The sequence below is a fragment of the Melampsora larici-populina genome (assembly GCF_000204055.1).
Source record: "Melampsora larici-populina 98AG31 unplaced genomic scaffold MELLAscaffold_23, whole genome shotgun sequence".
NCBI lineage: Eukaryota > Fungi > Basidiomycota > Pucciniomycetes > Pucciniales > Melampsoraceae > Melampsora > Melampsora laricis-populina.
In genome coordinates, this window is record NW_006768787.1 from 341,555 (window position 1) to 356,039 (window position 14,485).

General features: G+C 41.5%; 3 protein-coding genes across 3 annotated transcripts; 2 read left to right on the forward strand and 1 right to left on the reverse strand.

The window, feature by feature from the left end:
* Window positions 1-4,822: 4,822 nt before the first annotated feature.
* Window positions 4,823-5,539, forward strand: MELLADRAFT_36650 (uncharacterized protein; the record flags this gene model as incomplete). Its single annotated transcript, XM_007410978.1, has 3 exons — window positions 4,823-5,291; window positions 5,359-5,376; window positions 5,454-5,539. Coding segments are annotated over 3 exons (573 nt in total), but the record flags the coding sequence as incomplete, so codon positions are not given.
* Window positions 5,540-9,316: 3,777 nt separating this feature from the next.
* MELLADRAFT_48734 (uncharacterized protein) lies at window positions 9,317-12,784 on the reverse strand (the record flags this gene model as incomplete). Its single annotated transcript, XM_007411134.1, has 9 exons — window positions 9,317-10,071; window positions 10,138-10,226; window positions 10,317-10,560; window positions 10,634-10,833; window positions 10,908-10,996; window positions 11,126-11,505; window positions 11,575-11,889; window positions 11,953-12,023; window positions 12,100-12,784. 9 exons carry the CDS (start codon window positions 12,439-12,441, stop codon window positions 9,942-9,944), a joined length of 1,860 nt encoding a protein of 619 aa, XP_007411196.1.
* A 228-nt stretch (window positions 12,785-13,012) lies between these two features.
* Window positions 13,013-13,745, forward strand: MELLADRAFT_107378 (uncharacterized protein; the record flags this gene model as incomplete). The annotated part of the gene is made up of 3 exons (XM_007410979.1): window positions 13,013-13,112; window positions 13,388-13,505; window positions 13,574-13,745. The coding sequence occupies 3 exons, from the start codon at window positions 13,013-13,015 to the stop codon at window positions 13,743-13,745; spliced, it is 390 nt and encodes a 129-aa protein (XP_007411041.1).
* Between the last annotated feature and the right edge of the window lie 740 nt (window positions 13,746-14,485).

Sequence of the window (14,485 nt, forward strand, 5' to 3'; positions counted from 1 at the left end):
GCTCTTCATGACAGCTTCCAACCTGCAAAAAAAGGTGACCTTGGTGCACCGTAAATCCACTATGGGATGATTTACCATCTAATTTACAGTATATACAATGAATTATTGTGAATCAACCAGATCCACAGTGGTATGATTTTGAAATGAATTATTTTATTTTTTCAGTAACTTTCATTCAAAAAATTATTCAACATGTCTAGATACTTGCTCCAAGTCCATTGAAAAGACAAATCAACACACTTTTGAAGTCTTTAAACAAGTTGAACTCAAGAAATTAAAATTCAATTTCTACCGGTCTTGTAAAGTTAAAAATCAGATGAAGAGTTAGATCTCAAAAGGAGATAATTGTTTACGCTTGATTATTGAGCTGTGTTCCAAAGAAGTTATGGAGGGTATGATTAGGAAGAATTCATGTCAAAATATATGAGAAAAAAATCAATGTAAGGTTTTACAAGAGTGATGAGACAATATATGTACTTTGATTTGGGTCATGTTTTTTGTTGGCCCTGAGTAGGGCTGTGACCCGGCCCTGAGTGAGACAGGGCGGCCCTGTGGCATTGCCCGGCCTTGGGAAGACCCAAGGGGATCCAGAAAACACTCAGGACCAGCCGGGGCACACCCTGCATTGATTTTAAGAGGTAAAAGGGGCCATAGGGGGGGATTTCTGGTGTTTGTTGCAGCTCTAGGTGTATAAAATTGTACATAAACCTTATACAGTGAAATTCCTTTGTAAGCATACACTACACAAGCATAATTTTCTATAAGCATCAAACCCCATCCAACCATTTTTGGTTGGCGGTAATTTTGCAAATACAAGCATATAAGCTTAAAGCATAATCTTTTGGAAGATATGCTTCTAAAAATGGGGGGTAGGCATGGGAATAGAAGCATTAAATCAAGCATTCTGGGCTCATATGCTCCTATTTAGCATGTGACAGACTGAAAATTTGACTCAGCCAAAGATACAGCCGTTGTGAGAACTAATGGTAACTTTTTTTTATTTTGTGTTGTGTTGAGATTTAATCCAAAACTGGCAAAAACTAAAGAAAACTCCTTTTTGACCATGAGGACCGTGAGATACAGGCCTATTGCAGGAGCCAAAACAAGGTTTAGGCCTGTGAAATCGAAAAAAACCGAGTTTTGGACCACAGATTAAACTCTAGTTAAAACTCGGCGACACCCATCACCTCGAAACTTACCAATAGTTCTCACAATGGCTGTAACTATGTAGCTTCTTTTCCAATAGAAAGCCAGCTCATGTACCTGACACCTTGAGTGTTTCTCTTTTTTCATCATCTGATCTGTCTTCTTCTTCTGATGATGAAAATGGCAGTACTCAACTCAATGAGTGAGTCTTTCAAATCTCTCGATCTTTTCTTTTTTTCTCTCATCTTATTTATAATTACTTGATGTTGATTTTGCTTGATTTTGGTCTTTTGATTACTTCTCTCCCTAAGCAACTCCTCTGATTGAGTTTCAAATCATGTCTAATCACAACGACCTACATAAACCACTCCAATTCTACAAGAAAAAATTGAGACCCTACATCACTTTCTATTTGTACTCTTGTCCCACAATACATGCTCCAAAATCTTTGTGTCTTTTTACACAAGACCCTTTAGGTTACAAATATTGCTTCTGTGACCTTTCTTGCCTTGTATCGAGCACCTCCCATCTGAAAAAAAAATGGTCAAGCGCTATTTTTTTCCTTAAGCATAGCATTTTCCTTGATTGGGAATTATGCTCCTATTCGATAAGAAGCATATTTTATGTAAGCATAAGATTTTGCCCAACCATCACTATGCTTATAAAGGAATTCCACTGTATCAGCCTACTTAGACCTTGGAGAGAGCCATGGGACCCAACTCAAATGGCAATTTTTTAGATTATTCAGCAAAAAAAATGACGGGCACCGGGGCGGACAGGCCGCCCGGGTGCTCAGAGGGCTTTTATGACCCTTCGTCCTTATCAAGTAGGTTTTGGTGTGTCAGGGCGCGTACGGTCTGCTTCCAGAAAACCAGCGGGCACAGTTGGCCGGGCGGGGCCAGGGCCGGGTCACAGACCTAGTCCTGAGCCCTGATTACAGGACCACAGGCTAACAGTACCACATGTAATATTATGATATTGTATAAACCCATAAGTACATCTCAAGGCTCAGTGTCAAGAGCCATGTAAACACATGTACATGATGTAATAAATACATAACAGACCGAACCCAAGCGTCAACCACAAGTTGAGACAAGGATCACACGCCAACCACAAGATGATGCTTGACCCATGAATATATAAACCCCCCATCTTCCCTTGATTCATTTCCCATCTTTTACTAGCATCACAACACAGAACCACAGGTTACTCGACTCCTATTGAGAGGATGTTTGAGTACATGGTTAGTTGTGTAGCTTGTTAAAGACCATTCTTGAGCATTGCGGGTTCCATTGCTGAACACCCAAGGTACTTATTTCTACTAGCCCAGGGCATTCATTGTCTCTAGAAATAAACCTTAAAGTAGCAAGGCTTCCTCCATTTTAAGGAGTCTAAAGTAGCCTACAGAATCTTTGGTTTACCAAAGTGTAAAGCCTGCCTCTCCCAGTCTCACAAGGTTAGAGCCAACGCTGGACCAATTACGCTAAAAAAGTGTTAGAGAAGCTGGTAGTGTAACTTTTTCATCCATCTACATCAATGTTTTCCATTAGATGTGGTGATCTACGCTACCAGATCCTGGAATTTTTGTTAACTTGGTATTGCTATGTTTTTAGCGTTAGCTTTTGTTCATCTACGTTAACAGCCATTGAGATTTGATGTTAGCTATTAGCTTTGGTTAGTGTGCCCCTGCACCAATTTGAGGACTTCACCTCCTGAATGTGAAGATCCTTAATGTAAATAGTTGTAACAAACTTGTAGGATGTATTATGAGATAGTATTCTGTATGCACCCTCAACCCCAACACGCGAGTCAGTTTGCCCTGTGGTTGGTTTACATTGGAATTGGGTTGTTTTATCACAATTTGATGATCATACAGTGGCTATTGACACTAAAGTCCTACTCTCACAACAGCTCGCAACCTCACAATGAACACAAAGAATCACAGTAGTCTCTACCACCGAGTCAGCCCTTGCTGCTATAGCTTACAGCAAAGCGGATTGATTTTTTTTATGTTATGTTAGTTGTTAGCACGTTTTTGTAGCGCTCTACAGTTACGTTTTTGCAATTTCAATTCTATTTTTAGCTTGTTCAAGTCACATTGATTACAAAGTGTTAGTTAATAGTCCCCAGAATGATGACATTGTGTTATTATGATAACTTGCTCATCTACGCTATCTGGATTGGTCCTGATAGCGTTGAGTAGCGTAGTGATCCAGTGTTGTTAGAGCGCACCAGCTCTTTATTTGCCCTTAGTCTTCTTTTCTCTTTCTCAAATCCTCTTCTTAGAGGTCAACTAGCTGTAGTCTTCACTTGGGTGTACCATCTGAAGACCACACTTTACCTTTCTTATCATATTCTTAGTGAAGAGTACACCCAATAGATGTGCACTCCTCACATCTGTGAAGAAGAGAAAACACTATAGAAAATAGCAAATATCTTTTCATTAAAGAATCAATTGAAAGCTTGAAATTTAAAAACACAAGATTGGTGATTGGATGACTTGAGGGAACATCTAGTGCTGGGAATGATAATTCAACTTGTTCATCTTCAGGACCACCAAAGTCCAAAGTCTTTGGAAAAGTCTCTCCAGACACCCAAGCATGCAAGGGAAAAGTGTCTGACTAGAGGTACTTGGTCAAGTTGGACTAAATGTCATCTATTCTGTGTTGATTGCCATGGTCTTCTTGACTGATGTTCATCATGAATGATCTGCAGCAAGAACTCCAGAATGTGGGCATGGATTCTTATGTCTTCTGAATCCAGACAACTTCTTGATCACTAGCTTACTTATTCTTTTGATCTTTGCGCACTTGAGGAAGATTGAATATTTGTTTTACAATTCTATAAACTTGAAGAAATGTCTTGTTGCTTGAAATACAATCAAGTTTATGGACATAAAGTTGCACTTGGGACTTGTGAAGTGTTACTTAAAATTCCTAGGGGACATATGGTCCTAGGGTCTGTTCAGTTTAATTTCATTAGGGTTAGGGCTTTTTGCTTTTGATCGCTTCCAATTGGTTGAACTCGTCGGGTTCACCCGAAAGTTACGAGGTCAGAGTCATAGAGCCCAAAGTGAAGTGGTCGGAATGGTAAATTGAGTCAACAAACTTAAACTTCCTTTAAGAACATTCGAAAACACATCCTACCATCTCAAATCGAATTCAAAACTTAATCAAAAATGGCTATCTCAAGTCTTTCGTCAAACTGGGCTGCTATTCAACGCAAGGCTATCTCTCTTCCAGTCACCGTGTAAGTGTCAGAAACATGCCTTTGATGATCGAGAAATCAGCCTAACTATCAATTCAGCTGAAGCAAACTCATATATGTAACTCTTTTCACAGTGGTACTTGCTCTCGAGGAATCCCGATCGCATCTCGACTCAATCTCAATGCTCAAGCTCCTCACTCACATGATGATCATCATCACGATGATGCACCGAGCTTAAAATTTCGAATGGATCACCACATTCCACGATTCGGAAGTATCAGTGCTGCTGGTCCTCTTGGCCAACTCGTCAGCCGTACTCCACTCATAAGTTTGTCTTTTTTCCTGATTGTTTTTGACTTATAATACACAAATTCTAACTTATGTATTCTATTCGTTATTCATATCTATAGCTAAGCCTACCTTGGCTCATCAAAGACAATTCACTACATCTACTTCTCAACACAGTCTTTTACCAAAATCATCTGAAGCATCATTTCAAGATAGCACAACCGTACCCGATTATTCAGCTTATCGTACTTCAACTGAAGATTCAGGTCGAGCGTTTTCTTACTTGATGGTAGGATCTATGGGATTAATCACAGCAGCAGGAGCTAAATCCTTAGTATCCGATTTCTTAACGAATTTATCAGCTTCAGCAGATGTATTAGCTTTAGCTAAAGTAGAAGTCGAATTAGGTAATATACCAGAAGGAAAGAATGTGATTATCAAATGGCGTGGTAAACCGGTGTTTATCCGTCATCGAACTTCTTCTGAAATCGATGAAGCTAATTCAGTAGAGATTAGTTCGTTACGTGATCCTCAAGCTGATACTGATCGAATTAAAAAACCAGAATGGTTAATTATGTTGGGAGTTTGTACTCATTTGGGTTGTGTACCTATTGGTGAAGCTGGTGATTATGGAGGATGGTTTTGCCCTTGTACGTTCTTATTACTCTAGGTACGTGTCTTGATCAGTAAGACTAATTGTTCATTTTTTTGATCTAGGCCACGGTTCTCATTATGGTAATTTAGATATCACTTTGTTTCATTCTAACTCGTAATAGTTTTTGACCTTTGCATTCTATCGTTTATGCTAATAGATATCAGTGGTCGAATTCGTCGTGGACCAGCACCCTTGAACTTAGAAGTACCTTCATACGAATTCAACGATGAAGAGGGAAAGTAAGACCGCATCTTTTCTTTTAGATTCAAAGTTTCTTTCCTTTTTTATAAACTGACTTCTTGCATTCTTTAATTCGTCAGAGTTATCATCGGTTAGATTATAACACCTTTTTCGATCATTGATTCTGGGATCTAAATGTATGAGTCGAGGGATAAGCTCAATAGAGATTAAAGATCAAGAGAAAATGTTTTTTTCCTTCTTCAGTTAAATCATTTATTTGAATGAAATGACTAGTATCCTAGATGTTCTTGTTATGTTTTTTTCTTTTTCATGATTAAATTTTCGGTCATGGAGAATGAAATTCAGTTTGTGTGATAAATAAAGAAAGTTTACAAGGGTTTTTTTTGTCTTTTTGGAGTGAAGAAGTAGGTGTCATGACCGAGTTAGAATTAAGAATAGATACAGTCGTTTTCAAAAAGGTTGAAATCGAGGCGTTCCAAAAATTGAGAGGTGGACCGTGCGCCACTCGTGAAAGGTATCAAACTTACCTGTCAGATCGGGTCAGATCGAGCATTATACGCTATTATACGGTATAAAGGAAGTTGTCCACGCAAACAACTCATCTTTCGGTGGCGCAGTAGTCAGAAGGAGACGTCCGAGTAGTACTCTGCTGGCAGTCTCATGTTCGACTCGGTGCGACTCTTTTAATTGCCTATAGTTTTTGTCGTGACTTGCTGATAGAGCAAAAACAATCACATGCAAGCAAACAATGATAATCGAGCTATTTCACTGTTGTATTTTACGATAACGAGCAGATTGAACAAGAAAAGCTTGTCAAAATGTGATGACAAAAATGAAATCGAGTCCGGTTCGAACTCAAAATGGTAGTAGCTTCGGAACCTGTTGGATCAAGCGTAACGCGGACTCTCGACCAACTGTGCCACAGTGATTTTGGAAGCTGCTGTAGTTAGGCTGCTAGAGCAGCATTTCTATATGCATATTTTGCACCTTTCACAGGTGGCGCACGGTCCACCTCTCAATTTTTGAAACGCCTCGATTTCAACCTTTTTGAAAACGACTGTACAAGATATGAAGAAGATTAAATACAAAGACTTGATATTTGACTGCTTAGGACTTCTTCTCTTGTTTTGTATCTGTTTAGTTTACGCTTTGAGCATGAAGAGACAATCGATCGATGAAGTGAACTGAACAAAATGGCAACCATATTGTAAATTACTCACAAAGCTTGGAGGAGTAAAGGCCAGAATTAAACTCAGCTGTTCTTTCTGTACCAGCTCACGCTCACACCCGGCACCTTTTTCGTGGCCAGGGCTGTGGCCAGGGCCGTGGCCCAGCCCAGCCCAGCCCTGTGTGGCCTGCCCTTGAAACAACTTTTGATCATAGCCCAACTCATCTTCAGGTGCTACTCCCTGCTTAAGGCACTCTTTGAAGGGGAATTAAGCTGAACTTCATGCACTATGAAGGTCATGAAGGGCTTGTGGTGAGGGCCACGCGTGGCCTAAGCCCTGGCCACGGCCATGTGCCCCTCCGGGGCGCCTCGTGGCTTCGGGGCCCCGGGTGTGAGCGTGAGTACCAGCCCACGCGCATACATGTGGCTGTCTGTCAACTGAAAGTGCGCGCAAAGGGGGTGCAAGCAGTGCGCGGTACCAAAATCACAGTCAAGTGTTTTCATTCAAAAACGTTTGAAAAAAATCAAACATTAAAAAAGACCAGCTGCAGACCAGCTAAAAGGTTCATCTTCTACAACTAGATTTGGTGTAAAGGATGAAATATTGATTCTCTTTTGCTTGAATAGAGAAAAAAAAAAAAAAACATGAAGCCCTCAAATTCACCTGAAAAGTCATCTCCCATGACCCAGTCTTTGAAAGTATCAAGCTCATCAGTCAGTACAAAAATTTCCAGATGATCATTGGTCACATTATCCTCAGAAGAATTGTTTTTCTTTGTTGAGATTGACTTCTGTAATAGCGGTACACAAACATCTCAACACAACCTCAAAAACCCATCCAAAAAAACCCATGGCAACCCAATTGATTTTGAGTTTTTAGCGCTAAAAATCCAAAAATCAATTGGGTTGCCATGGGTTTTATCAGGTCAGGCTGAGATGTTTGTGTACTGTTAATGTTTGGCTGAGAGACCCATTTGCACTTGCAATATCATATTCAAGGTCTGGGCTTTCATCCAATTTTGTGCCTTTGACTTCAATAAACTCATCAGGGAAAACAAACCATCAACACTGCCTTCATGTGGAACAATCTCAAGAATCTTGATTGCTAGATTCTTGAGTGAGCTCGTGTCTGAAGTCAATGGCAAAATACGACAATGATCTATAGAACAAGTATCTACAAAGATTGGAGCACATATGAGATTGGTCAGCATCAGCATCAGTCAAAGAAATTGGTTTGGAGACAACTTACATGAAACAGTTATGCTGAAGGGCAAGTCGCCATTGTGATATTGAGGTACTTGTGATTTTATAGCATAACCTTTTGATCAAGAGCAGTCCCATTTACATTCAAGCTCAACTGCTTGCAGGGTCATCCAGCTGACTGTGTGCTTTTGGAGGTAGCTGCCACTTGGTAGGCATGATGAAGTTTGTTCAAAGAAAAAAAGAGTATATTGAATGTTGATCAAACAAAACTTATTATGACCTCTCACTACACAGCCATAGGGTAAAAACATGCGCACAGGCCTTATTTTTGGATGCTAGGCTGCATGCACCGTGTCTGTGTAGGCTTTGCTAGTCGACGAGCAAACATTAACTCCCTTTGAGGCAGAAAGGGAAGTTGTGCGCGCTCGTCAACGAGCAAACACTACCTGGACCCGGTGATGCATATGCTTGCAGGCTCTGCGGGCTGCATGACTGCGCTGCCAAACATGTGCCACTGTCCACATGAATTGGCAAGCAGAAACATGATGCTGATAGAAATGAAGTTGATGAGAATATACCTAACTATGAGCATGTAAGTAGCAAAAGACTGGTATGGTTACAATTTTAAACCAGAGCAGAGGCTGGCACATGCATAAGCTTTAGACAGTTGTAGTTACATTTGAGAATATGGTGATATGCGGGATTCTTATATGGCATGTTCTGCTTATAAACATACTTATAATTAGATATAGTGGCCTTTGAATAGGAATTGAGTGAATAATAGGTTAAAGTATCAACACTGTCAATGGGTGTTGAGTTGAAGAACCCATGAAGCCCTCATTCTGGAATCAAGGTAATGAGATAAAGGAAGGGAGCAGAACTACAGCCTCAGGTTGAGAAGCAGTTTGAGGGTATGTAGGGAAGCAATTTTTCATAATGAATAGTTGACTATTTATAAAATTGGTATATTGAGTTGGAGAACATGTAAACAGCAATGAAAGGAGGTGTGGAGCAGAACTGATCAGAGGTTATTGAGAAGGATAAGAGATGGACCATAGAGCATAGAGCAAAATGTTTGAGAATCATAAAAACAAAGATGATACATTCAACACTTTTAGTCTTTAATTGTTTGTTACAAGTAAAGCTCTTAGAGCACCCACTATGGTGGGAGTGTTTTATCGTAAAGTTTGCATTCCTGAGCGCAAAGTTTGACCATGCGTGTTTTACCAAAGTTGGTAACCGCATGAAATCCACTATGGGATGATTTATCGTCTGCTTTCCCTAGTTCCTACGATAAATCAAGTCGTAGGCTTGCGTAAATCTGAGCACACGAAGTGCAAGACTTGACGCAGCCGTACGGACCACAGGTCTGTAACAGGTGCATAGTGGACCTGTTGGTATTTTAGCATTAGGGTAACGCTAAATCACCGAGTTAACGCAACCATAGTGGGTGCTCTTACGCCTTCTTACGCCCAAGTCTGTACCCGGTTGTTACAAGTAAAGCTCTTACGCCTTCTTATGCCCAAGTCTGTCCCCGCTCATACTTGTAAGTATTGATCAACACAACTTTTTATTGGCTCTATTAGCCTGACAGACACTAGTAGGCTCACAATTATGAAGAGCATTTGAAAAGTATAACACTGCCAAACATGCTCCCCCAATAGACAAAAGATACTGAAGTCGTGTGTAACAAATACCAACTTCAAGATGATGCAATGGAGAATTGATATGAAACCAGTGTAAATGTAAATAAAATGGACTTCAGAAATCAAGATTACTCAAGGTTCAAGAGGATTATAAATAACTTCTGTAAGTCCATTTGATTAATTGATTGATATTTATCAAATAATCAAGTCAAGGTTTTTGAAAATTCAAAACGAATTAATTTGTCCAAGTGTATGCGATTGATGAAAAGAAAACTCGAGTGTAAAAATAGTCCACTGAATAGTCAAACAGCTCTATTAGTTGCCGTGAGTTGAGAATGTGTAACTACGTCTTGATGGTAGGTGATGTAAAAGCGATGTGGGGGTTGATGATATGCAGGAGAAAAAATTAGATAGTGGATGATACCATTCAAAGCAACTCAACCGATGAAGACCGTGGAAGTCTAGATCTATAGCTTCGTGTGGTTCCTTTTTTCACTTTGGGCCTGTTGGGATCATGAGAGAAATATGATTGAGGTAGAGGAGGAGGTGTGGGTGTGCTATGGGAAGGGATGGAAGATTCAATATACGCGAGGATAATGTGAGGCTGATGCGACTCAACGTACATGTATTCCTTGAGGAAGTCTTGCGGTAGTGGTGGGAGGTTCTCCATCCCAATCAGAAGTACTACACCCATTCCCATGAAGGCATGCGGCTACAGAAAGGTACGGAAACAAAAAAATTAACATCATAGCTTATAACTTGAAGCGATAAGTACCAATCCAACGATCAAAAGCAAACCCACCTGAATGTGACAATGGAGCAAAAATGCTCCCGGTGTCTCGGCCTTCATTCGCAATACCATCCATCCGGTTTGTGTACCAGTAGGTACAGTAGTATTCGAATAAGTAGCCCCTTTACCAGCGAAGACCATTTGGGTATCTCGAGCTATAGGTTGATGCTTTCTTGCGGCTTCTTGTTTAGCCAATTCTTCATCACTAAAAGCCCCCAAGCCATTACCAACCACGTAGGCAGCTTGTCCGTGTAAACTAAGGAAGAAGTCATAGAGGTGTCAGACTTTTGTAAAATGATTGAAGAGCTAAAAGTGAAGAAAAGGCTCACTGCCAAGGATGTGCTTCTGAGACATTAGTAGTTGAAGCAAGGTTAAGGAATACCATTTCAACGACCTCCCCTAATTTGATAGGATAAGCTCCTACAGTTGGATCAAACCCATTGTTTTTGGACGCTGCCTCATAATCAGGTTTGAGACCAGTGGTATAGGCGCGTACAAGAAAGGGCAGCTGTGGTTCAGTTTCAACGTACTACATGAGAAATGGACACAATTGTCAGTGCTACGCCTTCATGCAAAAACGTCTGGAAGGTACAAAGGACTGACAGATTTTCCATTGACGAACCACTTTATGGTACCTTCAGGCGACTTGAGTTGCTGACCACTGATGATGATTCGGCGATTAACTTCGCTAGCTAGAGGCGCGCGTTCCTTTGGGTCTAGAGGTTCGAAGACATCCAGCAACCAAGGCACTTCTTCGTCAGGAAGCGGGACTAGCTTTTGGAATGCTGATAATTCTGGTGTAACCGCTCGACTGACGCGACTGGTTGGTGAGTTGATGGATATCGAGGCTTGTACGTCAACATCAGGTAATGAGGTATTGAGTTTGAGATCAAGGTCGTTTGTAGTGTGGCTCAGATCCAGGGAATTGGTTTCGGCATATCTCAATACGAAAGCACCATGGACTTTAGCAGGTCTCCATTTACTCTCAATTCGCCCCCAAAAGTCTCGTTTTCCGTTGAGTGCCTTCAACTTCGCTTCAGATTTAGTCTTCAAAAGGAATGAATAGCGTTGACCAGAATGGACTTCGATGTGATCGGTTTTGGCGGCTTTGACATAGCCGCCGTCGACCCCTATGACTTCCAAGTGCGGGTGATCCTCGAAAGCGAAGTAGAGAAAGGCAAGCGAAGTAATTCCAATGACGCTGTTATTTGTGCGCGGAAAATGTAAGTGGCATGGAAACATGGCCTGATGATAGAAAAACGTGACTTACCGAACCCGATAGGTTGTGTCTGGCTTGACAAGTATGGTATGATGGTGACAATCTGATACACATCCATATTTAGCTGTACTAGGATCACAAGTTCCAAGCGCATTTCCATTGACGAGTAAACTTTGAGGTTCGCCTACCCATTTGAAGGGAGTTGAATGAAGGTTGGTCTCAATCTCTTCGTCCACCGTATGGTAGTAATCGCTCATGAGAAGCGTAATCTCATCATCATAAGAGTAGGGCGGCTTTGTGTCGTCCTCCACGATGAAGGCTCCATGTGCAGTAGATAATTGGTTCCCAACGTGCGCGTGATAAATACTGATTTTGAAGTGCTTCAATATATTGCTCTCTCAAGAATGGAGAAGGAAGATAATGACTCACTAATTACCTGCGCTGCCAGGCTGGAGTTGAAATTCGTAATCGAAGTAACCGCCATTAGGATTAATTGCAAACTGCTCAAAGGTAAAAAAGATTCAGAAAGATGTTTTGATGATTCATAAGTCTGATCGGGATTGGGGAGAGGATTACCTGAGCAGTTTTCTCTGTACCATCGGCGAATGGACTTCCGAACTGACTTAAACCATGAAAATGGATAGTGGAATTATGTTCAGGTAAGGTATTAATCACTCTGATCCAAAGCTTGTCTCCTTCTTTGAAGCGTAACTCTGGGCCTGGTGAGGTGCCATTGACAGTAACAGAAGGCCTTATGGTACAGTCGGCTTGAACATTAGTTTGAGAAATGACAAGGACCACATTTGGAGTGAAGCTATTCGATCCTACTGCAGGGGTGGTGGCGGCCGAGACTATAGAAAGCCAAGATGAAAGCAGCGGGGCTATGGCCACCGAGCGCATAATTATATGCGTAAACATAAGCTATGAAGATTGTTGCGACAGAACAATGTAAATGTCCACTCCTAAGGAAGAGGCAATAAAATAGATAAACCCCGGATCAATGACGATATGAAGTAGAGATAGAAATATCTGTTGTATGATAATGATCAGGTGGCTGGATTGAAGTGTGCCAATTGAAGGATTGGATGGTGTTGATAGAAGCCGATAAAGCCCGGATTGATGACGATACTTATATATTTGGGATAAATAATGTCTCTTGCGTTTGATCAGACACTGCGATGGAGCTGATGTTTGCCAAGTAAAGAAATCGATGTTTATGAGTCGCGGTTCTCGGTTTTAAGATAGAAGATGATAGCTGTGCTTGATTAATATGGACATATACCCAAGCCGGATTTGAAAGGTGTGAGGGATTAAACTTAGAAGTGGGCAAAGAAAGGGATTTGCATATGAAAGAGTGGAGAGTAAGGTATGCCGTTTGCTGCCGTTTGCTAAAATAAATGCTGCGTCGATATATAGTTCAAGATATTATATATGATCTATTATCCCCATCTGGGGTTGAGGATTTTTTGCGATAATGAATGTTACCAGGATGGAAATCTCAAGTTCATTTGAGCGATTTAAGACCCTGCGCGACGGGCTTGAAAGGATTGTATGTTTAAACACGCGGTTCTTTCTGCGAAAGGATGGAGGTAAGGATATCAAGCGGGCGTTTCAACCAATCATACACATAGGCTCGTCGCACGGCTCTCTAGAGGGAAAGAAGCTCCAAGAAAATACGTACGGAGAAGTTAAAGTTGCGGCGTGTTGAAACTTCTTTTCCTTTGTATGACTTTTCATCTCCATGACACTACCGATACCGTACAGGTGATTCAGTTTTGATGGCGGCAAGAACCGGCCACCAGAACACCCAGTTCTTTGATTGAATAAGACGTACAATATGAAGCCGTGTGTTTGGTTCGTTCAGGTTCAAAAACCCTAGGCCCGGATCGAGTCCAAACTGGACCAAGAGGAGGTAGGAGGCGTGGAGATGGAGGAAGTTTCCCTTTGACGATGAGTGGTTTTGTGAATTTGCTCAAACCAGGGTAAACAAGAAGACGTTCAGCTTGCAAGTTATAAATTCGCTCACGACTGACCACGGGAACTAAAGCAGCTTAAAGCCGCCAGCTCGACGAGCCTGTCAACAGCTCAACAACCTTCAAGAACCATGGTGCAAATATTCAAATTGGAGCAATGAACATGAACAGAACACGCTAGTTCAAATTGCCAAAGATTGCTCCCGGAAAGTGCACATCCTTGCACCTCGGTATGGTTATCACCGATGATCTTTATCAAATCTTCTGATCCATAAATGATCTCATTCTCAGCTCAACGCTGCGCAGTGATCAAAAAAGCTGAGAAAGTCGAGCTGTCCACGCACACTGGGTTCCGGAGGATACCGCCTGATACCGTACCGCAATCCGCATCAAGATTCAATAGGCATCGATCTCATCGATGTGGATCTATTGAACTTTCTAACACGACGGAGCACGTCAGTCAACAAAAGCAAAACCTTGAAGTAAGGACTTCTCTGCACTCTGTGACTCTCACTCAACTGGTGCTCAAGCAGGCTCAAGCTGCGTCAGGCGAAAACCGAGGCTGGAGCTTTGATCAATCTGCGTGCGTCAGGTCGTTCTCGAAAAGCTTGTCCAAGTTTTCCCGCCAAATTGCTCGAGTTTTGCGGGAAAACTCGAACAAGCTTCTCGAGAACGAACATGCAAACATCGACTTCATTCACGAGATGGCGAAAAAAGCTCACGCAAATGTTTGGAGCAGTTCACCCAAAATGGAGTAGTTCAATTTTGCATGTCGTCAGCGGCCAGCCGTGATTCGGAGTGGTTTGGCTCGGTGGGTTTTTGATCAGAATCCAAATCTGGACATGTTTGGCAACCCGCGGCCAAATTGTATCGCCTTGTCAACTACATGGTCGGATTGCACGGCAGCGTTTGAAAGGGGACAAATGTCAAATGTAGCAGGAATCAAATGTATAGCGCTTTCCACAGGCCAGCTTCAAGTTACATAATGT